The sequence below is a fragment of the Simochromis diagramma genome, unplaced genomic scaffold, assembly GCF_900408965.1.
Source record: "Simochromis diagramma unplaced genomic scaffold, fSimDia1.1 OVJJ01000486.1, whole genome shotgun sequence".
Classification (NCBI taxonomy): domain Eukaryota; kingdom Metazoa; phylum Chordata; class Actinopteri; order Cichliformes; family Cichlidae; genus Simochromis; species Simochromis diagramma.
This window is the reverse complement of record NW_024387047.1, coordinates 2,426,221-2,449,237: the sequence shown is the minus strand read 5'-3', so window position 1 is coordinate 2,449,237 and position 23,017 is coordinate 2,426,221. Positions and strand designations below refer to the sequence as shown.

The window sequence follows — 23,017 nt, the reverse complement described above, 5'->3', positions numbered from 1 at the left end:
ATGTTTTCAACAACATGCTAAAAACACATTTCCTACATCTTCTCACCTTCTTTTTACATACTTTTTAAGAAATACACATTTCTTAGAGCTGAGTTCACACTGCTGAATTTTCCTTAAAAAAGACCCCTTAGCCATTAGTGTGTGTGATTTTTTTTATTATCCACACCTTTTCAATTAAAACTGCTTTCTCATTCAGACTTGACAGCCATCAAGGCTCCATTGTGAATGTTTACTCACCATATTGTTTACTGGAAAAATGGGCAGTGGTGTTTCATCACTGTGTTCCAGTTTGACCTGCTCACAGCACAGTTTTCATTTACCTTCAATATTGTTCCTGACATGAACCGAGGATTTGTCTGTGTGTGTGTGTGTGTGTGTGTGTGTGTGTGTGTGTGTGTGTGTGTGTGTGTAGGTGGAAAGTTTATGATGAATGATTAGACTGGACTGGAACCTTCTGGGCAGAATAAAATGAAGCCAATGGAACGTGCAGTTCCTCACATGGCCACTTGAGGCTGGATACAAAAGTGTTAAAATGCCAAATTTTGACTTCATAACAACTAAACAAGGAGGGTTTTTTTAAATAATACCTAAGATTTTATATGTTAATACCTAAAGTGGGGCAGTTGTAGCAGATGGCCACCGAACTGTGCAACGGACTCAGTATAGAGGAATGTGTGTCATAAAGAAACAGCACACTTTTCCATACTTCCACGAAAGCTGTCAAGTAACATTCTGAGTCGAAACCTCCTGCTGATTCAATCCACTGACCTCACCAGAAAGGCCTTATGTATTTGTACATGATTAAAGTTTTACCACTCTCCTGGCTGTTCAGTAACCAGGAGCACAAAGAGGACAATCTGGTTCCTTTACAACAACACAACCCACCAAGTCCACAGTTCTTTTCCTCACATCTACTGCAAAAAGGAGCACACAGCCCCAGATGAGGTGGTTTAAACACATTTTAAACAGCTGTGCTCCACTTCCATCTGGTTACCTGTTATTGCCTCTCGCTTTCATCATTATGCATCACTTTAACACTAAGAGTTTCACTTCCTGCTGGGCCCACTCTGCCCTACAGGAAGGCAGGAAACAACAGGCGCCCTCTCTAAATGATTTTTTTTAATAACATTTGATCATTACCTCCTCTGCACTGTGCATTACGTTCTAAAGACAGTAATACAAAAATTAACTGAATGCACACAGAAATGTACCAGGTAACACTGATTGATAGAGACGTTTCAGAACATTTGCTCAGTCTGTCAATAAATACTGTTGATTTTTCTCCTTGGAGTGACAAAATGAAAGTAACACAATCATTAGGGACACAAAAAATGTTAAGCAAAGCCTCTTAGTGCTTCTTGGCCCCATTGTACCTTTGTATAAAGCCTTTAGCTCCAGTTTGAGCCACAGATCTCATCAAGTGTTCTCTGAGGAAGGTACCAAGGCGCTACATGGTGATACCTGCAAATTGCTGCTACCTCAGCTGGTCTGCGATATTAAACTGCACTCAACAGATACGTTTTTGTTAGCGCCCGGCTCGTCACGAAGGGGTAACCGTTCCACTTATTAGAATTTAGCTGGGCTAAAGTGTGCAGATGAAACCATGCAGCTAAAGATCCTACATTTCTAATGTAAATTAAGGCCACGGTGTAAGTCTTTGCGCCATCACAGCAGAGTGGGGGCCTTGCTGGGGCGTCCCAGAGCTGGTGGGGATTTGCTCCTCAACTCTTTGCTCTTCAGGCTCACGGGCTGGGCCACCATCAGGGCCGGAGCAGAGAGGTGGTGGGCGGCGGCCTTCTGCTGATGTGCGCTGTTGATGTAACTGAAAATGAGGAGCGTGACCTCCCTGATCTGTGGACAAAACAAAAACAGAGATGCATTCCAGTTTTTGTACATCTCATAGACTATATATAAAAGATGGACATGGTCTTTGCATCTAATAAGTGAAGCCAGTGCAGAATCTGCAGGATCTGCAGGAGGGAAAGTCCTCTGTTTGCAGAGAGAAGTCGACTGTATAGGAGGAAAACAACCCTGATCTGTGACCTCAGATAGATGAAGTAAGTTTGTTTGTAGCCCCAGTTGTGGATTTCAGGTCTTCTCTATAAATACATTATCTAGTGCCAACTTTGCATTTGTTCATAACGTGGTAAGAAATGCACAGCGGCTAAAGGATTTAAGCCAAATTGTCAGCGTAAAAGATTCTAACATGAAGCTAACTCCAGCACCAAAGTGTCATTCATGAAACATTTACCAGACCCAAGACATTTTTATTTTGTCTGTATCCAAAGAATGTAGTATAGACATGAACGAACCTCTGTTTTTTTTAATGTCAAAAAGACAGTAGCATTGTTTTAAATTAAAAAGACCAAATGTTACTCAATGGAAAAGACACAGCTTTAGCTTTAAAAGAAGGTAAAACAGATGAACTTGTTTGAATCTTGCAGTATTTGTTCTGCTGTGATTTTCTGTGAAGTTCAACAGTTTGTTTTCTTCCCTTTTTCTATAGAGAACAGGAGAATAGAGGAACAGTGGTTAGCACTGTTGGTTTACAGTAAAAAGACCCTGGGTTCAAATCCACCGGCAGGCTGTGTGGAGCCTGCGTGTTCTGCCTCTTGCTCTGTGCGTTCTCTACAGGTACTCCAGCTTCCTCCCACAAAACAGACATGAATGTAGTGTTAACTGATGATTCTAAATTGGGTGTTGGTGTGGATGTGAGCACGCACGGTTGTCTGTCTCACTCTGTGTTAGGCCTGCAATAGTATAGACCTATCCAGGGTGTGCCCTGCCTCTCTTCCCATGACACCCTCCACACAACCTTCGGCTAAGTGCAAGAAATGGATGGATGTTAAAAACTAATAAAGGCATTCTTAAAAAAAACACTAAACTCACACATTTTGTGATTAACAACATAGCTAACACCAAAAACACTCACCTGAAGGATTCACAAAGAATTAGACGAACATCTTTTACATAATGTCTCTGTTATTTCTTTGTGTCGTGCCTTTAATTTCCCAGAGAAATCTGTTACGTTCTGTTTCACTTTGGTCGACTCCACTCATTACACGTAACGAAGAGTCAGGCAGGAGTTAATTGTCTAACTTGTCCTGTTGTTTTGCAACATGTACTGACACATACTGACTCAGATAGAATGAGTGGAATGAAAGGCAGCAGTGTGACACAGTTTTAACTTTTACTACGACAACAAATGTGCCATCCATTTTAAGAATACAAACTCTGCTTGGCCGTCTGGACTGTCGCCCTCTGGCCCTCTCACTGACCTTGGAGGGGTCCATAGCAAACAGATGTTTCTCTGTAGGTTTGTCTTTGCTGGCGTTAGTGCCGACGTTCTGACCCATCACCAGCATAAAGTCCTGCTTGCAGCCTCCAAATGTCATCAGGTTCTTGTAGGAGTAGCACACCAGCAGTTTCTGAGTACCAGACACAAAAATAAATTGTAGTAACAGAATTCGATTAAAAAATAGGATGTGAAATGTAAAAACTGAATTCTGGGCCTCAGTTTTAAGATTAAAGAAACAAGAATGACATAAAAACGATGTAACGCTCTGTGCTTTACATTATGATACTTAAAAGTGATTTTACACCGTATGCAAATGTTTACTTCTGGAGTTTGAAGAAACACATGACGACTAAGTAACTGTTAATCTGAAATCATGGCAGCAAAGCAGAGAAATCTTTCCTATGCAGGTTTCTGAGACTGTGTTGCACAAAGCTGCTCACGATGGAGTTGTGCTCCAGAACGCTGATACCATCTTCATGTACAGCCAGCCAAACACGAACACCAGGGTCCGGAGAGGGCGTGATGGACTAAAGCAGAGAGAACAGAGGATGAGGTTAGTTATGAGCATGTTTTCACGATGTGTCGAAAAACTGCAGCACTCACTCTGTCAGATACTGTTGACACTGTAGTGGGAAACAATGCAAAGAAACCTATTTCAAGTTTTTGTCCCCTACTTTTTTCTTTTCTTTTCTTTTCTTTTCTTTTCAGCACACTGACAGTTTATTTAGTTTAAATGTTGGCCTCCATTCATGCTACTTCTTTGTAATTTGTAACATATATTCAGTATCTGAGGTGATAAGATAAACTTTATTTACAAACAGATTACTGCTCACACATGCTCACCTCTGCTTCAAACAGTCGGGCACCAAAGAACGGCCACTTCCTGGCTACGGTCAGGTAGATCCTGACGCACTCTGGTGAACTTCGACCCCTGAGTGAAGCCCAGCGGGCAGAGAGACGCTGTAGCAGTTGTCTGAGGGAAAGCAGAGGACAAAATAGAGTTTGCTTTTAAAGCATTTACAGCTTTGTAAGTCTCTTTTTGACCATTAAAGGCTTGAGAACACAAAGACAGGTACTGTATGATGAAAGAAAAATAAAACACAAGCAGTCACAAAGCTGCTTTCTGGGGTGGAAACCTTGATGTTATAGGTGTAATAAAAGACTATAAAAGCATAAACAGATAATGTGCACGCACTACAAAGTAGGACGTGAGTTCAGATTTAAAGCCACTGTTTCTCAGGGTGTGTTTTGTGTCTGGTACCTGAGCTGCTCCTCAGATGTGCTCCTGCGGTAATGTTTGGGGTAGAATCTGTCCAACACCTGCTTCAGGTTCTGATTAGACTTAGTCTGAGCCGATCCAGAGGTGGAGAAGGGACGCTCAAAATCTCCAAATTCCACCTGTACACAGACACGCAGTGCAAGCAGTAAGTATTCAGAAATTCTTCACGCTCTGTTTCTGACTTTAATCCAGGAGTGGATACGACATATGTGGCATTATTCAGCTATAAATTACATAAAAAAATGACGAAAAATGTGGCAGATATCACTGTTTTTAGACCAGGGCCTGAGTTACACATGAACCACTGCATAAAGCCAGGCCACATCACACACGCTGTGAAAGAGATATGAAACGCAAGAAGTGAGTTTAAAGAAAAATCACTTGATATCAGACCTGTGCGAGCAGTGCGGCCATTTCCAGAGCCAGCTCCTTGTTGACAGGAAAGTGTCCGGCTACGATGGCTTCATTGGTCTGATATGCCAGCAGTAACCTCTCCCTCTCTGACTCCCCCCTCACTTGGAGAGAGAAGTAAAGTCTGAAGATGGAGAGGAAAAGTTAAAGAGAACTGATATGAGGACAAAGCGACTGGGCGATAAATCCTCCTGAGAGAAACATGTAATCCAGGCAGTAACTCCAGTCCCTTTGTGTGGTGACAACAAATCCTGATCTTCATATGCAGTCTGCCTCTGATCCGCCATCTAGTTTAATTTACAGTGAAGAGCGATGCCATCAAATATAATCAAGAATTCTAATTATTTAAGACTGAACTGCAACAGACAGACTGAAATAAAAGGGGTTGAAATCAATGCAGCATATTTTATTTCAATGTTTTGTTTTGTATTCGTCCTTTTTTCTCAAACTTGCTACACAGGACACAGACTCAAGCTTTACAAAAGCTTTTATGCAACTTTTCTCACACGTGTGACCACTTGGCATCCATGGTGTGTCTCACCCAGCTGTAACCTTTAGTGACCCTCAATAAGCAGAATAGCTAACAAACTCTTTTATCCCAATGAGCATTATTTCAACACTGAACTGTTGAACCTGATGTTTGGACGCTACCTGTTCTTGTAGGTGAGGCGGACAGTCCTGGTGTTTTCCGACTTGCCGGTGTGATGCTCCTTGGAGGCCTGCTCCCATTTGGAGATAATGTCGCAAATCTGCACATGAGACGAGACACCTTTGTGTGGGAAAACGCAGATTTTTCAATCTTCCTAACGTAATCACCGCATGACTAAAAGGCGCACCTTCAGGCCTCCTTGCAGACAGTGTTCCAGCGACCGTCCAGTGGGGTCATCGGTGTACAAGCTGAAACCAGAAAGTCCCGTTTTCCTCATGCCGGTGTCCTGGTTGAGACGACACTGGAACTCGTCCACCGTTGTTGAGGCGTCAAAGCTCACCACCTACAGTACAAGGTGTAGGTGAACAAGGAATTAAATGCACAAGTGGAAGACGCAATAATCTAATCTGAGTGTGCAATGATTCTTCAGAGTTTTCAAAATAAATCCGGGTCAAGCTTCAGCTCAAAAGAACAAGATTTCTGACCCAAAACATCTGCATGGTGTTAAACTTTAAATGCTGTTTACAGAAACTGTGATATATCGACACTGACTCAGGTAACCTGTTAATGTTTAACAGGTGTTATGACTGGCTGATGTGGAAAGATGAATTGTTGTGCGCATGTGTGTAAATGCATCTACTTCCTGTCACAGCGACGGTTTGAACAGATTTTTCTCTTCCCGCTGATGATTGACTGTGCCGCGTTATTAGTGCCGATACAGAAATAAACTTCACAGACAGAAAAACACAAGACAATTGGTCTTTGATCTTCTGTTCTGTTAACATTATACATTACATATTATGGATGAATATCATGAATAATTTATATTTGCCTGGTTATTCAATGAATAATGAAATATCCAACATCATCATTCTGGTGGTAACGTCAAAGTTGCACTAATCACATGCAGCATGACTTCAGTGCAAGCTTTCCTTTACTAATACAGGCACATAACAAAGCACACAAAAGTATAATCTAACATAGATTTTATATGCTGGCTTGGAAAGTTCTGGAATATATATTTACATAGTCTCGCCAGCAATAATTATAGGTTACACTCAAAAAGAGATTTTTCACCCTCAATAAACAGATAAGATCAAATGTTTATTTATTAAAAGACTTTTAAACAATGTCCTCGGTATAAACTGAATTTATACCAACCAAGTTAATTTCATTTGATCAGATCCCTTTAAATGTAACATTGTACTTATGCAATAAAAATGTATGGAATTAAATGAGCCAGCATTTTGGGCAGAAAAGTTTTCATAGTCCATATAACACAGCAATCAACATGGACATGGAGTAGTTAAACATGTTTAAACAAACTAGTAGCAAGAAATGCAAATTTTTACTCTGGGGTAATACAAATAAGATATCCACAGCAGATACGGCAGAATTTGCCTTTTTTTTTGGAAGGGGTGATCATTGCGAATAAATAAAATGAGGCGCTAAAAGTTTAGGGTTAAAGAAAGCTGCTCTGTTTCATTCTGAGAGGATCGTGAAGCTCTGTACGTTAGGGTGGATACTCCATGGTTAACCTCAAAATGAAGGGAGCAGCGGGGTCATAACGATAACAAATAATTATCAAAGCTGTCAAATTAAAAAATATTAAAATGTAATTAAAATTAAAAATATCTTGAAACTAACTTTATATAATACAGAGTATTTATGTTTTGCCTTTACTTTATTCTCTCACACAATAAGCTTGACATAGATTACAAACAGACACAAAACAGGTTTCGTAGCTTTGTTTGTTTTTGAGTCCTGAACTGTTAATACATGTAAAGGTAATGATCTCATCACTTCCAGTATGTATAGGCGGGGACAGCCAGGAAGCAGGTAGCAAAGGGAAACACACACACTCAGGGGAGAGATGCAAGGTTAGCTTGATACTGGGTGGAGCAGTGAAGCGAAGAGAGCGACGATGGTGCCCGGAGGGACAAAGTGAACAGATAAACATCTCTGTGTGACTTTGATGACAAAAAGGCATAATATTTGGCATTTTTCTCATATTTCTCATATCTCATAGTTAGTTAGCAAGAATCAAGCGTGGATGAGCTAGTTTCACTCAACCATCGTTTAAGCTAGGAAAAACATGCAAATCAGCACAAAAAACAAGCCGATATCAACAACAACAACCACAAACAGAGCCACAGTTCATGTATGGCTCCGGTTTAACATTTAGGGCACTGGTTCCTGTTTATTGCATCACAAAAAACTTGACATTTTGAACAATTCGGCACTTCTTGTAACCGCAATAAACTGGATATTTGAGGATTTAGATGTACACAGGTCTGTGTAGAATATGACCTAAATGCCTTAATGTGTACATAGCTCTTTATAGAAAAGCAAAAAAAAGGAAAAGTGAACAGGGAAAGTCTCACATTGGACACTAACCAACCATAAAGAACATAGTTCTGGAAAAGTGATACTCAGTAGCATGATTTTATGAGGTTAAAGGTAGAAAAGCAGTGGATCCTTGTATAAACACCCCTCAGCAGAGTATCTGTCAGTGGGGTTGGGCTATCATCTAGTGCAAGAAAACATTACAGAAGTGACTCTGTTACGGTTTATTAAAGAGCCGAGGCAAAGGTCGAATGGCTTTCAAACATATACCATAATCCTGCACAACTGTAAATCCGTTTAACTGGGTCACATGACTCACAGCATGTGATTTAAAATGGTGTATATGGTATTGTTTTACTGTCAGTTGAAAAATAGCGGTGCTCAAACTGCCACATACATCATTAAACTGTTAGGACTGGAGGCAGGCAGCCGTTGATCGTTGTTTTTTCTGTGTAGTGAGTGACTATTATACCTGGTATGTATTGTTGAGGAAGTGCACGGGCACACTGAAGGGCAGGGAGTGATGATAGGGATTCCTCAGAAGAATCGAAAGAATCTCCATACGAGAAGGCCTGGCCTGTCTCTCGCCCTTCTGCTGTGTCCGCTCCATGGAGCGCTGGCAGTAGATGGTATACTTACCCACCTCTGTCCTGAGGACAAAATGTAGCCACTCTTTAGTTACAGATACATGAACATTTTTATAGCCAAAATTCCCTGAAAGCAACTCAGATCTCAAAGCAAAGGAAATGAAAACAGCCATCAGCAAAATAAAAGAGAAAGAGAATAAATATGTGCTTATGAAATAACTCGGTCTTTCAATCCCAAAATATTATAACTGTATTCAAGCTGATTTATTATACAGTATTCCTGGGAAGGAGGTAAAGAAGTGCTCGAGTGCAAAGAGCATATATATCCAGATGGTACATACACAGTACACTGGCTGTATTTTGTGCTTTGTTTCGTTGTGTCAGTTTTCAGGGCCCCTGTGTTTTCTCACCTGGCATCTGCATGTCTTTTGAGGTGGATCTGGAGCAGCCAGAGGAAAAGGTGCTGTGGCAGAAACAGTCCCACACACAAGGCTAGAAACTGCCAGCCCTGGAGAGCGACGTGCAAACACTCAATCACCACATATGCACGACCACAGCTGACAGACTTAAGACTGCACTGTTTCCTTGTTTCGTATAAAGCATAAAACAAGTGGCCATACTGGTTCCTGTTAATCAGCTACACTGAGTTCATTCATGTACAGGGATGATCGTGCTGTGACACAGTGTTTTGGTTTTTAGCTGAATGAGACATCAGCACACGCTGGAATCTGCTGTTCTTTCTGCCCTCTGACAGTATTTCTGGTTACTGGCTATGGAAGATTACCACAGAGTGACGGTGAACAGACAGTCTACAAAACTCTTCTGGTTTTCATGCCGACATAAGAGAGGCAAGACTCTTCTTGCCTCTCTTATGTCGGCACTTTTCTAAAATTGATCCGTATAGTAATAGATACTAAAAGATCTCCTTTCTAGGCAGTTTTGATATTTGTTAGGTCAGTGAACCCTGATGATACCACGCCTTTTTTGCCAGCCTTTCCACTTAACAATGCATACTGCTGCTGCCACTGTGTGGTGAGAACGCAAACCTGCAGGGGTCCCGGATGGCCGTGTGGCTGCTTCTTGCGGGTCTGCTTGATGAGTTGGCAGAAAAACTCATTCTGAAGCTCGGGGTGGGCCAGGCACACCTGCAGGGCACTCTGGGCCAGGGAGACGTGGTAGTCGATGGCCGGAGCATCGATGGCCACGTTAATGAAGAGCTGACAAGTCTGAGAGGCGGTGATGGAGAGAGTTTAAAAGGGAGAAAATATTTTTCATACAATTAGTTATTTGATAGAAGAAACATTCAGTGACTACATTTTTTATTCGAACATATGGAGGTTTGTGGTACCTTGAAGAGTTTCACTGCCTCTGTCTGCAGAGCTTGTGAGGGCAGGGTGGTGAGAGGAAATGACAAGGCTTCTTTGCTGAAACACAACATGGGATGTCTCCAAATCTGAGAGTCTGAAAGGCAGGTAGGATAGTGGGTCATAAGAGTAAAAGACGGAAGGAATAGCAACTAAAATAAAAATGGAAGAAACAATATTGTGTACTTCCAAAACTGAACTAAGCTGAGTCAAATTTGTCAAAACAACCTCCAATAACAGACAGTGGTGCATGCATTTTTATTATTGAGCTTTATTACTGCACTGCTGTAAACGTGACCTGACAAATAACGTCCCTGCATTAATAAGAAAAACAAAAACGAGCAAAAACTAAGCACAAAAATAAATATTTTAAGAATTTTTGCTTTCTGTTTCCTGTCTAATTATAGTCTCTTGACAAAAAAAATGCTCACTGTGCTTAAGTTCAACTGCAACTCTGTGCAGAGGACAACAAATCCTACTGTATTTCACATAAGTCTCTCTAACTGCAGACTCTAAAGTGAGGCTGTAGTTGTCGAGCTGTTACTGAATGACTTCGAAAAATAAAACACTGTTGAAAGAAAAACAATCTTTGCTTCTACTTAAGAAATTCCCGAGCTACAGTTAATTTTTTGTCCATACAAATAAAATGTACCCTCAGTGTACACTGCAGGGCTATTTAATGTCCCTAGAGGTAACTGTACGTGCACCATTTTGACGACCAAATAGATGCCCAATAAAATAATATGTTCACATGCAGTAAAACGTGTGCAGGACACAGTTTGTGGTCAGTAAAACACTGTGACATAAGACATTTTAAGTCGCAATAAAATTATCTGTGGATGAGAGAAAGTATGAAAAAATCTGCATCAAGTAAAACAAAACTATAAAACACAACACAAGACAAAATCGTTTGTACTCACTTGGATCTCCATCCAGCTGGAAGAGTTTTCCCACCAGTTGTTCGAATTCAGTGCCAACTTTGCCCACCGTAGTGCCTGCTGCCACAGACAGATGGTACAGCCACGACTCCTACACAATGATCCCAGAGACACGTGAGAAAAAAATCACAACAGGAAACATAATTATGCATAATCATCAGTTTGTAGTTTAAAATTGACTGGACTGGTTTTAGCTTCAAGTAAAATACAGGAAGCCCCTCTCATGGAGCTGCTCTCAGTCTCAGCAGATTTGTTGCAGTACAGAAAAATGACTGTACACATGAGCTTAAACGCGATGGTCAGAAGATACACGGGTCTGCCTGCCTTACAGAACAGAAAAGTTCAACCTTTCAGTCCCGCGCTGACCTTTTCATGGCGGGATTCAATAAGCAAGTAAGTGGGTCCTTGCTCCTGTGGGTGAATGGCAACGGTGAAGGGTGCCGGCTGTAGGCCTCGCCCGCATGCCTTTAGGTCGTCATCTGAATCTCTTGACCTGTCCACCTCCTCCACCCGAGCCTCCCACAGCTTAATCTGACCCAGCGGGAACTGGAAACAAAAGCAGACGTGCGCTCCACGTTCAGTCACAAGTAACAGCTCAGGTCAGTTTTAAATTGATCACCTGCTCCTGACAAAGGCTACAGATGTATTTCTACAGATGCACACCTTGTCCTCTTGGCTGCGAAAGTAGTACAACGTTTTGCCGATCAGAGCACACCAAACCCGCTTAGAGTAGCCGTGTTTCACCTGCAGCAGAGGAAGTACAAATCGGAGCGTAAAACACAGACGTTTGTGAAATATTGTTCCATTTTCTCTGTGCTATTAGAAAATGAGTAAACTTTGATGCGGGGACCTTGATGAGTAGTCCCTTCATGCCAGGGCGAATATCCGGCTGAGTGAAGAGAGGACTGGCGGCTTTCAGCCTCAGCACGCTCTGCAGGACCCGAAGCCACTCCTCGAGGAGGTTAGGAGAGTCCGCCTTCAGGTAGTAAACGCGCTTTCCTGTTACTATCTACACACAAGGATAAATAAAAGCCCAGGTGGACGTGAAAATGTGAAGGAAAGGATTTAAAAGATCTAGAAATGTTAGATGATTGTGGCCGTTCATCGAAGACTGAATACCTGGAGAATCTGCTTGCCCTCGCCACGGGCGATGCTGCTGGTGGCGCTGACCTTGATCTGACCCTGAGGTTTCCTGATCACATCGCTCTGTGGAAGAATCAGAAATCCTAATCTTGTTAACCTGTCGGCCACGAGTCTCAACAAAGGAAAAAACAAAAACGTTTCAAATCCAGAAAAAGTAGATGAAGTGATCGGGACAGAAAGACCGTCTGGTGTAAAAATCTGCCAAATCAAACATGCGGAGAAGCCAAAAGTAGCTTCTGTTGTTGAAACCAGCATACCGGTGACTTATAGTAGAGCAGCTCTCCATCTTTGAGGACAAACCAGCGTCTCTTCCAGGTCTTCTTCCAGGTTTTGACCATTTTCAGCAAATAGCCTGACTTCTCCATTGGCTCCTAAAGGTTGTGACACTGTTCAGTTTTATGCAGCACCAAAGAGAACCGCTAATGAAACAAACCTGAGAAATTAACTAAATGTTGGCTAATGAGCCTTAGGTTCAAAAACATGACGTCATCATGCTGTGAGCAGAAAAAACAAAGTCACTACTCAAATAGCTTTTGAAGGTGGAGGTACTTCAGTAATGCGGTCGCATCAATTTCTAATCTTAGAGTTACCTCAAAGACTTCAGTTGTAGTTTGCTTATTAAAATTAGCTTCAAATGATGTAACTTAACCAGTCAGCATTGTTTAAAGCATGGAAACTAACAACAGTGGACCAAAGTGTTGAGCTGTCACTAACACTCTTGCCGTTGTCACTGGGTGAACAGCAGGTTTTGGGCAGTTTCTGCTCAGGTTCCGAGCACTCCGTGTCAGTGGAGTAAGCATCAGGAGGGATGGCATAGTCACACTCTGATGTCATCGACGCCACGGACACAGCTTGAGGACAGTAAGTTCACACATGAAAAACAGAGAAAGTCAGTCTTTGGAGGTGAAGAATTAAACAAAAAAGCTTCTTAAATCTCCAGGTCCTGTGATAGCCACATGAGACTAGCTCCAAAAATGAGTCCATCCCCACAGATATCAGTCTTAAAATCAATTCTCAAATACTAACTGATACTAAAACCTATTTAGCTACAAGCAGTTAGCCAATAGCTACAAATTTAGCCTGTGGTTCACAAGCTAGTGCTCTCCGGGAGGGTTGTGTCAAATTAAACATGCAGAACCACTGACTGTGTCAACGATAGCCACATTAGCTATTTAGTTATAAATGAGTTAGTAGCTAGGAGCTATGGCTAATAATAAAACTGCAGCATTAGTGTGCGGCAAATGTTATTAGTCCTGCCTGTCTGTAACGTTATAACAGTTGGTAATAATTTAACAGGATAACATAATTATCTGGGTTTAAAAACTATTATGTTTCTCTTAACGACTGAACCTGACAAGTGTACTAACAATTCAAAAAATGGCAGCTGACCTTAAGTGGTCAGTTGGACTCATAGCCTGTCTAATTTGGTGAGTGAAATTTAAGTATTTTAATTAGTAGAATAGAATAGAATAGAATAGAATAGAATAGAATAGAATGCCTTTATTGTCACTATACAGTTGTACAATGAGATACAGAGTATGGTACTAATATAGATCTGTGTGATGCTCTTACACAGTGTATGGTTTAGAGTTGGACCGATCCAAAATTACGTATCGGTCCAATACTGACCTAAATTACTGGATTGGATATCGGAGAGAAATAAAAAATATAATCCGATCCATTCAATATCACAAAAGCACCTCACAAAACTTGCGATATAGCGTAACCCAGCTCATAACCTTAGCACGTCGGAGGAGTATGCGTCTCGTGATAGAGCGGCTGTGGCGTGCGAGACCTGTTGGCGGTCTGGTTGAGCTTTTGGAGCCTCGCTACCTGCTTCCAAACCGGCATTTAATCTCTGAGAAAGGTATCCCAGGGAAGTAAAGCAAGTGTGTAAGATCATCTCTGAATGTTTGTAAAGCATTCCCAGTGAAAGCTGGGAGCGACTGCCTCTTCTTCTCTCTCCCTCCCTCTCATCTCCCTCTCCTGTTGTTACTTCAATTGTGAAACTGATCAATGATCAGCTGATCGGCTTTTCTGTCGCGAGTCCGTCTCTCTTGTTAGTTTATCGCCCACTTTGCGCCAGAAAGAGGAAACCAGCGGATAAACAACAGCAGCACGTTTAAGCTTGATAAGCTGTTGTTAGAATGTATTTAATATTACTTTCTACACCAGGATCCTTTTCCACGTAGCTGACAGCTGGTATGTATAGAAGTCCATTATTGTCTAATATATACCCTGGTAAGCTATAGTACTTTTTCCTTTGGGAAGGTACCATCTGTGCAGTCTGCAATTCTGTTGAATAAAGATATTGAATCCTTAGATAATTACTGTAGAAAAATTATTGATTTCTGTGCATTTTTTTTTCTTACACTTGCATTAAATTACAGTCGATTACGTCGATTAAGCATCACGAGGCGGAGGGTGGGGGGTGGTTCCCTATTTTTTTTGCTGGGAGTTGGCAACCCTATTAGCTAGCTTGTTTAATATTTCCTCTAAGTTCTCTTTAAAATAGCAGAATAGGGAGGATGGTGCAGGTTTATGTCTATTAGATTGATCAGTGTTGCTGAACTATGAAATATTTTGGGTGCAGTGTATTTTTTTCATACAGATATAACAGAAAAGCTTTAGTTTTGTTTTGTTCTTTAAACTTGAGTATGAACTTATACACAATGCAGCAAGATATTTAAAAAAAACATTTTATTGATTACAAAATACGCTATATCGGATTTATATCGGTATCGGCAGATATCCAAATTTATGATATCAGTATCGGACATAAAAAGTGGTATCGTGCCATCTCTAGTATCTTATCTAGTACCAGGGGTATAAAAAACTTAAAATGGATAAGGTCACAATGCAAAACTAGAGGCTATGTCCATCTTTTATATGCAGTGGTTGTTTGTACCTCTCTTGAGAGAGCGTGGGCTGCCTGGGCTGCTGTCTTTTCTGGAGCTGGAGGAGGTGTGGGAGCTGCACAGGGAGCCGTCCTCGTCTCCTGAACTAGATGACTCCTCAGAACTTGATGACTCATCCGAGAAGGGACTGCTGCTCAGCAGAGTAGCTTTCTGCAATTTGAAAATGGCACACACTCAGAGCCATATACTAGATATTAAAATCCACTTTGGTGACACAATTGCTGTTAACTATAAACAAAAAAGCATTTTCTTTTCAAGTTCACAAGTGATCAGATAGATAGTGGGGAAATGTACAGGTGTTACAATTAAACATGGCCTTGTACTCTTATACTTACCCCCTTCAGAGTAGTGTAAACTGGTGTAGTCATGTTTTTATAGATGAGTGATGTGTACATTACAAAGGCTGGATAGGAAGACTGAAGGGATGGGTCTAGGACACAAAGTACAGTTTGTTTATTAGAAACCACTACAGCAGACTAAGCTGTCAACTAAGTAGGGAAACCTGTTTTTTACCCACTCTCTTACCTTTGTTAGACAGGTCTGTGCATGAAGTGTCAGACAGTCTGATTCCTGATTTAGCAACAGCATATATACGACTTTCCTGAAAAGAAAATGTGCCATGTCATTAGTCAATTTTAAAACCAAGCCTGCCATTAGATAATAACATTTAAAAGCTGTAACTGCATACACTATATTTATTTTTGTATATCATCTACCTTCAGTATATGAAGGCAACTCCTGGTTAATAATATGAGCAAGAGTTCATCTTACCTTTAAACTGACTCTCAGCTGTTTAGCCAAGAAGTAGCAAGTAGCTCAACAACCTGCCCATTACTTTAATTTGCATTTAAATTTAATAAATTTTTTTAATCTTTAGCGACTTTAGTGCTTTTAAGTTATTTTTACATAAAAAATTCAACTGTTACTACTTTAAGCTTAGTACTTTAGCCGTTAGCCGTACATTAGCTAATACTTAATAGCCTTTTGTTTAGCATTGTAGCTGTTAAAGCTAACAATTTAGCTAACAATTTTACCAATTCAGTATGCTAATTTAACTTTTTGTTTCATTTTATGTCCATTAATTTACTATTATTTATTTTGACTGGATATTTTTTACTATTTATTCACTTTGGGCTTCAGTTAATTTTCTGTTTAAACCTTGTTATCCGCCCCATTGCTAAGACGGCTTTCTAATTCTAATCACTGAATTTATCTATTTGAAACTTTTCTGTTTACTCACATTTACAGCAGATGGCAGTGTAAACAACAGAATTACAAACATGGAGAAGTTCCTGTACTTAGTCCAACACTTAGAAGAAAATATGTTGTTAAAATTGTAATGTTTCACATGAAGGACTTCATGAAGGACTATTTGTGTTTCACAGTAGTGCAAAATATTGTTTCCTTTATCCAGGAAAAACAAATTCTGTAAAAAAAATAAACAAATTGCCTAAAACATAAGCAGCTTTCCAATGTATTAAGGATTGATTTCTGTAAGAAACATATTTGATTTCTTTATTCATACTTAGCTGAACATTGGGAATTTGTTTTCGAATTTGTTGCCAGTGCCAAATTTGCAATTAAAAAAAAAAAACACAACTTGGTGTGCCTAACATGAAGGGCAGTCTTACCCAGGAGGGGAGCCTGTGTAAAGGTGGAGTAGGAGGTTTGCTGCCAGGTGTGGTGCTATCACAGTCTGACCTCTCTGAGCCCATCTCTGTCCCAGGTTCTGATGAATTTGGTGCGGATGGCACGGTGGTTGCTGCTTGTGAGCCGGGAAGGATTTCGGGAACTGTGGCTTTGCCCGTTTCCATTCCAACCTCCTGCTGTGCATCAACATCAGTTTCCTGAGGCTGGAGGGGGCGCAGCATGCTGAGTGCATTACGCGTTTGGCCATGTGCTGCCTCACTGCTGATTGACGGCTGGCTTAGGTGTTTCTTGGCCAGAGACACGTTCATCAACCCGAACCCCGTAGGAGTCCTCAGACGGGGCTGTTTGGGTGAGGCGGGGTTGTCTTTTGGATCCTGGGGCAGGTTGGGCCGTTTAGGGGTGAGAGCTGGTGTGAGGATGGGGCTGGGAGTGTTAGGTTCACTGGAAGATGATGAGGAGTCAAGTCTCTGTGACTGGAATCGTTTGTTGAGCTCCTCAGAGGTGCAATCCTCCAACTTAACCGTGCGTCCCTCCTCCTCGTCATTCTTACACCCTGCTAGTGTTCCATCTGATGGCTCCAGCAGGCTAAAGCTGGGGCGCTCTGTACGCTGCATGTCATCGTCAAACAGAGAGCTGCTGTCGTCTGAAGCTGTCAGGTAGGTCTCACTGCTGGGCCGGCTGAACTCCAGAACACACGCTCCGCTTCTGCTCTCACATACTTCTTCCTCCACTGATGCAGCACTGGAGAGCACAGACAATACGCGACGGGACTCGGGTCCAGATGCATTGCTAACAGAGCTTTCAGGTGCACCGTCATCCTCTAGCGGAGAACACAGCAGTCCAGTTTGGCTCGGTTTATGGACTTCACCATCTGTCACTGATGAGGATGTCTTCTTACTACTTTTATCTGCCAAAGAAAGCATAAAAATGTGTAATAATTTCACAGCTGGTGGAGCACTAAAGACGAAGCATTTGAGATCTTTCTAGATTACAGATTACAACTTAAGTGAACTATGTATTTCAAAAAAAAGAAAGAAAGTTAAATAATTCAAATTAAATAAGTTAATTGAAGGATTTGTTCCTCTGGGATAGTTGCCCCCTCTCTTTGATCTAATTTCTCTCCCTCATTTATTTTCTGGTGAATTTGCAAATCTACGCTAGTGCTAATGTTACAAACAGAAATACATCTGACAGCTCGGGTGGAGGCAGCATTCACCATGCAAACCTGACATCTGTGTTACATCTGACCAGTGCAGTGTGCAAAAGCACAGGAATAATCATTTACTGTCAGATCCTGACTCGTCCTTTTCCTGTTGCCCTGTAATGCTGTGCATTAGTTAAAGTGAGTATTATATATTGAAAGACTCAGATATTAATCTTAAGACGCTTCTGATCTTCTGGAGTCTCATTAACTACATTTTGACAGACATTTCAATGTAAAACTCAAAAACACTGCAAGGCGCTTTAAAAAGTATTTTTATTGACCGCATTTTATATTATGGCTGACTTGCGGGATCTGAAAGTGAATCTAAATACATATTTAATGAGGTCTGCAATAATAAGTGTGTTCACGGGCCAGATTTACTAATGCTCTGCACCACAGCAAAAACCTCTTTTGACTCTTAAAAGCTGCTGTCAGGATTTAATGAAGAGATGTGGCATCAGTTTTGCGGCAGATGTTTTGGTGGTTGGCCTTTTTGTTTACCGTTTTAGAGTTTCCCTGTCAGAGCACAAAACTTTGTGAGGAGAGTATTTAAATGAAGCTGAGACTGAAGAAGTCGCTATAAAAACGTTACGTTCACATGAACAGAATCAACCTGTTGGCAACAGAACTGAACCGTTTTACACTTTCACATTTTCAGAGTTCAGTGCATGATTAAAACATCTGTGTGGGTCTTTTATCAGCAGTGCACACACAGAACATTTTTTTCACATAATGAGGAAAAAACCCAAAAACCTGCTGTTATGCTGTATTTTTTAGTGTTTTAAACCTGCTGATTTGCGCTGGTCTAGTTAGAAGTCTGGTTATTATTGTAATGTACTGGCTGTATCTTTGTAAGTTAGACCATTTTTTGTAGATCACCTGCAGAACTTTCCAACCCCATTCGTGCAAATCTGCAATTGCGGCATCACACAAACTCCCCCCAGTTAGTAAATCCTCCCCTATGTGTGAATGCCTTTCCTGTGGCTTCCCTCCAGGTTCCGTTCTGACCCACCTGACACACATCACTGATCACTGAGCAGCAGTACATTAACTCCAGCTCTTCAACCCACTTTTAGCCTCTCTTCAGGGTGTTTTTCTGGACCTTTGTGCCCAGGAACACCATCTAGTAAATGCTTTGTTTTGACTAAAGCTTTCAGCTCTTCCTCTACAATACTTGGTTTATGACCAAACACTAGGAAAACCAATTCTTGTTCTCATCAGTCTCTGCTATGCTGTGTGTTTATAGCTAATTAGTGAGTGTTGGCTTTCTAACACACTAAAACCAGTTTGGCAAACAATGTTAATACAATTCCAGCACCACATTAAATAGATCTGCACAATTATGACTGAAGAATCTTAGTATCTCACAGTTTAACTATATTGTTTCTTCACATTCTTACTCTAACAATCAGTGATGTTATTATGTTATATAACTATCACACATTATTATTATTATTAAAAGTCTCCAAATAGCCCATAAAATACTCCAGTGGCAAATACTTTCCTTAATACAGCATGACTATGACCTCACTCAGATAGTTACCATCCTGTGTCCAGCTCTGCCCCAGAGTCCCATCTAACCACTCACAGATGCTGTTTTCATTATCCATAGCTGCGTGACTGTGTGGGGACTTACCCGTTTTGTCCCTGGCGTCTGTCTCCCCCTGTGTGCTCAGGGTCTTCTGGGACGGCGCTGGTCCAGTCAGGACCTGCGGGTTCTTCCCTCTCACCTGAAAGCAGCCGAACGTCAGGCTGCTAAGACGCTGGGCTTCACCTGGCCTACACAGGGCTCCAGCTCCACCCTTGCACTTCTGCTCAAAGGCTGCAAAAGCAGCAAACAGTCATGCGCATACTGCAGCGTGTGCTTACAATGTATTAGCATTGATAAATCTGTATTTGCTAGTAGCAGGCATTTAGGAGTTTTAACCTGCATATATAACTTGCAGGTTAACATGTTCCAACAAAGTTCCAAAAGCTTATACCTTGTATTTGTTTTTGAAGCTCCAAAATCTGAGCCTCCTGTTGTTTGTTGGTTTCTCTTAATGCTGCATTCTCTACCTCAAACTGAAGCACAAACATGTTCTCAGATAAACCAGCAACCACATTAAATACTTTAACTTATCTTCCAGATTTCCGTGTCTTTCTTATCTGTGTTTTAGGAGCCTTTACAGCTGACGCACACACAGATTTACCTCTGACAACTTCAGCATCACCCACTCTTTGATCTTAGCTGCCTTCTCTTCCACCGTCTTGGCATCTTGAAGGCGGAGCTGTTTCTGTTGAAAGAAGTAAAAATGAGCCGTCTGTCTCTCTGGGTGAATATATTTTGGAATAAGAAGGGCAGATTTAGACGAAGCGAAACAGAGAACAAGGGCGGGGAAACATAAGTGAACAGTAAGGAGGTTAAAGATGGTGTTCATAGAGATAGACGTGGTATTAAATTAAAAAAAGGGGGATTATGAATTACTCCACTGGCATCGCATCTGTTGAAATTCTTTATGCGTGTGCTTTTTCTTACCTGCTCCTCCAGCTGCTGCTCCAGCTGTGCGATTACATCCTCCTTCTCCTGCACTAACGCCTGCAGCTCCTGGCACCGCTGAAACAGACGCACCTCTGAGTCTCCAGACTGACCATCTGCTGCTTTGAGCTTCTCCTCCATCCACTGCACCTGGAATCATCACACATGTACTCACATAATCGCATTCCGACACGTCGAAAGGAAAGACAAACAAACTTGTGTTTCTGGTCCTCACCTGCTGCTGAGCTGTGAACGCCCGTTTCTCCGCATCGATCACCTGCGTCTCCAGTTGTTGAATCTGGAAAAGCAAAAGTTTATTTTAACTGGACTTTAAAAATAAATAAATCCTAATATCTTACTAGTCCGACCCGTCTGATCTAAAATTAGTAATCAGTTTCCTTTCAGTGATCCAGACTGCAAATGTTTGCAAATGCATGGAGATGAAATATCCACTCCACTCGAGCCTGAAGCCAAACACAACAGCACCAAATAAAGACAAAGAAAGTCTTGCATGCCTAACGAGAACTCCACTCAAGATAACGCTGCCACGCTAGAAAGGAGCAGATGCGATTCAGCTGGGTTCTGTTATTCGAAGGAATGCTATGTTCACATAGATTCACATTCATTTGCAGCCATTTTTAACACAAACTACTGAGATTTTAAGCAACCTACAATGCTAGTTTATTTATCTTCCTCATGGTGAAGATGAAGTGTCATTCAGTGCACGGTGAAACCAAGATGGCTGCTGATTGGGAAAACTGTGTTTGTTACTCTTAGCAATCCAACAAACATCACGAAAAGAACTTAACATCCAAAAGATTGGTTAAGACTTGTATCTTCACAAAGAAGTTTTGCTTCATTTTGTGTGAGTATTTCCACAAACTTTGAAGTTTAGGGTCCCTTTTTTTCATCACATGTGCTCTACAAGTAACACCTGGCTTATTGGATTACCTGGAGCCTGGAATTAATTTTGTCTTCTAAGAATTTAAATTGGTGATCAAGAAACATGACAACTAAGAGGCTAACAGAAGATATTGAAGAAGTTAAGAAGTCTCTTAACTTCATGTCAGAGGAATTGAGTAAGGTGGTGAAACAGCAAGCAGGACTACTGGACTTAATTGAAGAAGTAAGACAACTGAAGATTGTGATTAAGGAAAAAGACAAGAAGATTGAAGAGCTGGAAAAAAGAGTTGAAGATTTGGAGCAGTATACAAGAATGGAAGATGTGATTATTTCTGGACTGAAGACAAATTACTACACCTATGCACGGAGTACAGCAGGTGACAAGGAGGGGGAAGATGCACCAAGAGCTGAAAAGGATTTGCTTGAGCAGCAAGTTATTCGGTTTTTCAAAGACAAAGACATTGTTTTGGATAGCAAAAACTTAGCTGCATGTCATACTATTCCACAAAAACATACCAAGATGCCAACTATCATACTACGATTTGTGAACAGGAAATATAAAGTTGAACTGTTAAAGATGGGAAAGAAGTTAGCATCTCACCAAGAGAAATGCTGAAATTGCACGACAGGCAAGACTATTGAAGAAGGAAAGGCACATCCAAGATACCTGGACCAGGAACTGTAAGGTATTCATAAGACTTAACGGGACACCAGAACAAGCTAAAGTAATTGTTGTCAGAGACATTGCAGATCTTGAGAGATTTAAACAAAAGAAATAGAGCTCAATGTAGAAAAGAATTGTGTTGCTGACTGTGATATGAACAATATCTGATAAGTGTGAGAAAAATAACTATGCATATACAATAGTATTGATCCAGATATCCACCTCTATCAGAATGTTGATATGACATGTGAATATTATAATGGGGAAGAGTTGGATCCCAAGATAAAAGGTTTTTCATTAATCCACTTTAACAGTCGGAGTCTTTACAGTAATTTTCCTAAAATCAAAGCGTATCTTGATCAATTCCAAAATAAGTTTGCAGTGGTAGCAATTTCAGAAACATGGTTGAATGACGACAAAGAATTGCAAGATGGACTAGAGGGCTATGAAATGTTTTGGCAAAATAGGAAGAATAGAAGAGGAGGAGGTGTTGCTATGTTTGTTTTTTCACATCTTAAATGTAAAGTTGTTAACAATATGACTGCTGTGATTGATAACTTGATGGAATGTTTAACCATTGAAATTCAGGTTGAAAGCTCGAAAAACATATTAGTTAGCTGCATTTATCGTACACCTGCATCCTGTATAGATCAATTTACTAAAGAAATTTCTGTAATATTGGAAAAACACAAGGAGAAGGTGACTTTTTTTTTGTGGTGATTTTAACATTGATCTATTGAAGGCAAACGACCATAATAAGACTTCAGAATTTATTGATACAATGTTTAGTTTTGGATTCCATCCGTTGATTCTAAAGCCGAGCAGAATAACGATGGATAGTGCCACTTTCATCGACAATATTTTTGTCAATAAGATAAACGGCAAGATACATAGTGGACTGTTAGTCACAGATGTCTTTTCAGTGTTTGAAATGAACAATCAACTTCATTTTCAAGAGGAAAAGCAAATGGATTACAGTGGTAGAATAAAAACACCAGAACAAATTGCGGCTTTTAAAACAGACGTAGAAAAATTATGACTGGCAAAAAGTTTATGTGGAAGACACTAATGATGCATACAATGCGTTTTTGGTTATATTTTTGTCAATCTATGACAGCCATTGTCCAATTAAAAAGTTTTCTAAA

At 40.8% G+C, this 23,017-nt stretch overlaps 1 protein-coding gene across 1 annotated transcript in view; it reads right to left on the bottom strand.

Moving 5' to 3' along the window:
* Positions 1–137: 137 nt before the first annotated feature.
* plekhh2 (pleckstrin homology domain containing, family H (with MyTH4 domain) member 2) overlaps positions 138–23,017 on the bottom strand; it is a 38,071-nt gene continuing 15,191 nt past the window's right edge. The window contains exons 3-30 of the mRNA XM_040044669.1: positions 20,541–20,603; positions 20,306–20,455; positions 19,980–20,063; positions 19,770–19,851; positions 19,424–19,609; positions 16,565–17,490; positions 15,459–15,534; positions 15,269–15,363; positions 14,924–15,083; positions 12,730–12,866; positions 12,273–12,386; positions 11,992–12,078; positions 11,723–11,881; positions 11,536–11,616; positions 11,239–11,418; positions 10,855–10,963; positions 9,919–10,031; positions 9,617–9,796; positions 8,981–9,078; positions 8,456–8,633; positions 5,825–5,980; positions 5,640–5,737; positions 4,971–5,112; positions 4,560–4,696; positions 4,142–4,271; positions 3,739–3,825; positions 3,279–3,428; positions 138–1,851 (exon numbers count right to left, since the gene is read on the bottom strand). Coding sequence (XP_039900603.1) covers positions 1,666–1,851; positions 3,279–3,428; positions 3,739–3,825; positions 4,142–4,271; positions 4,560–4,696; positions 4,971–5,112; positions 5,640–5,737; positions 5,825–5,980; positions 8,456–8,633; positions 8,981–9,078; positions 9,617–9,796; positions 9,919–10,031; positions 10,855–10,963; positions 11,239–11,418; positions 11,536–11,616; positions 11,723–11,881; positions 11,992–12,078; positions 12,273–12,386; positions 12,730–12,866; positions 14,924–15,083; positions 15,269–15,363; positions 15,459–15,534; positions 16,565–17,490; positions 19,424–19,609; positions 19,770–19,851; positions 19,980–20,063; positions 20,306–20,455; positions 20,541–20,603 — 4,344 coding nt within the window. The 3' untranslated portion in view covers positions 138–1,665. The remainder of the gene's footprint in view (positions 1,852–3,278; positions 3,429–3,738; positions 3,826–4,141; positions 4,272–4,559; positions 4,697–4,970; positions 5,113–5,639; positions 5,738–5,824; positions 5,981–8,455; positions 8,634–8,980; positions 9,079–9,616; positions 9,797–9,918; positions 10,032–10,854; positions 10,964–11,238; positions 11,419–11,535; positions 11,617–11,722; positions 11,882–11,991; positions 12,079–12,272; positions 12,387–12,729; positions 12,867–14,923; positions 15,084–15,268; positions 15,364–15,458; positions 15,535–16,564; positions 17,491–19,423; positions 19,610–19,769; positions 19,852–19,979; positions 20,064–20,305; positions 20,456–20,540; positions 20,604–23,017) is intronic.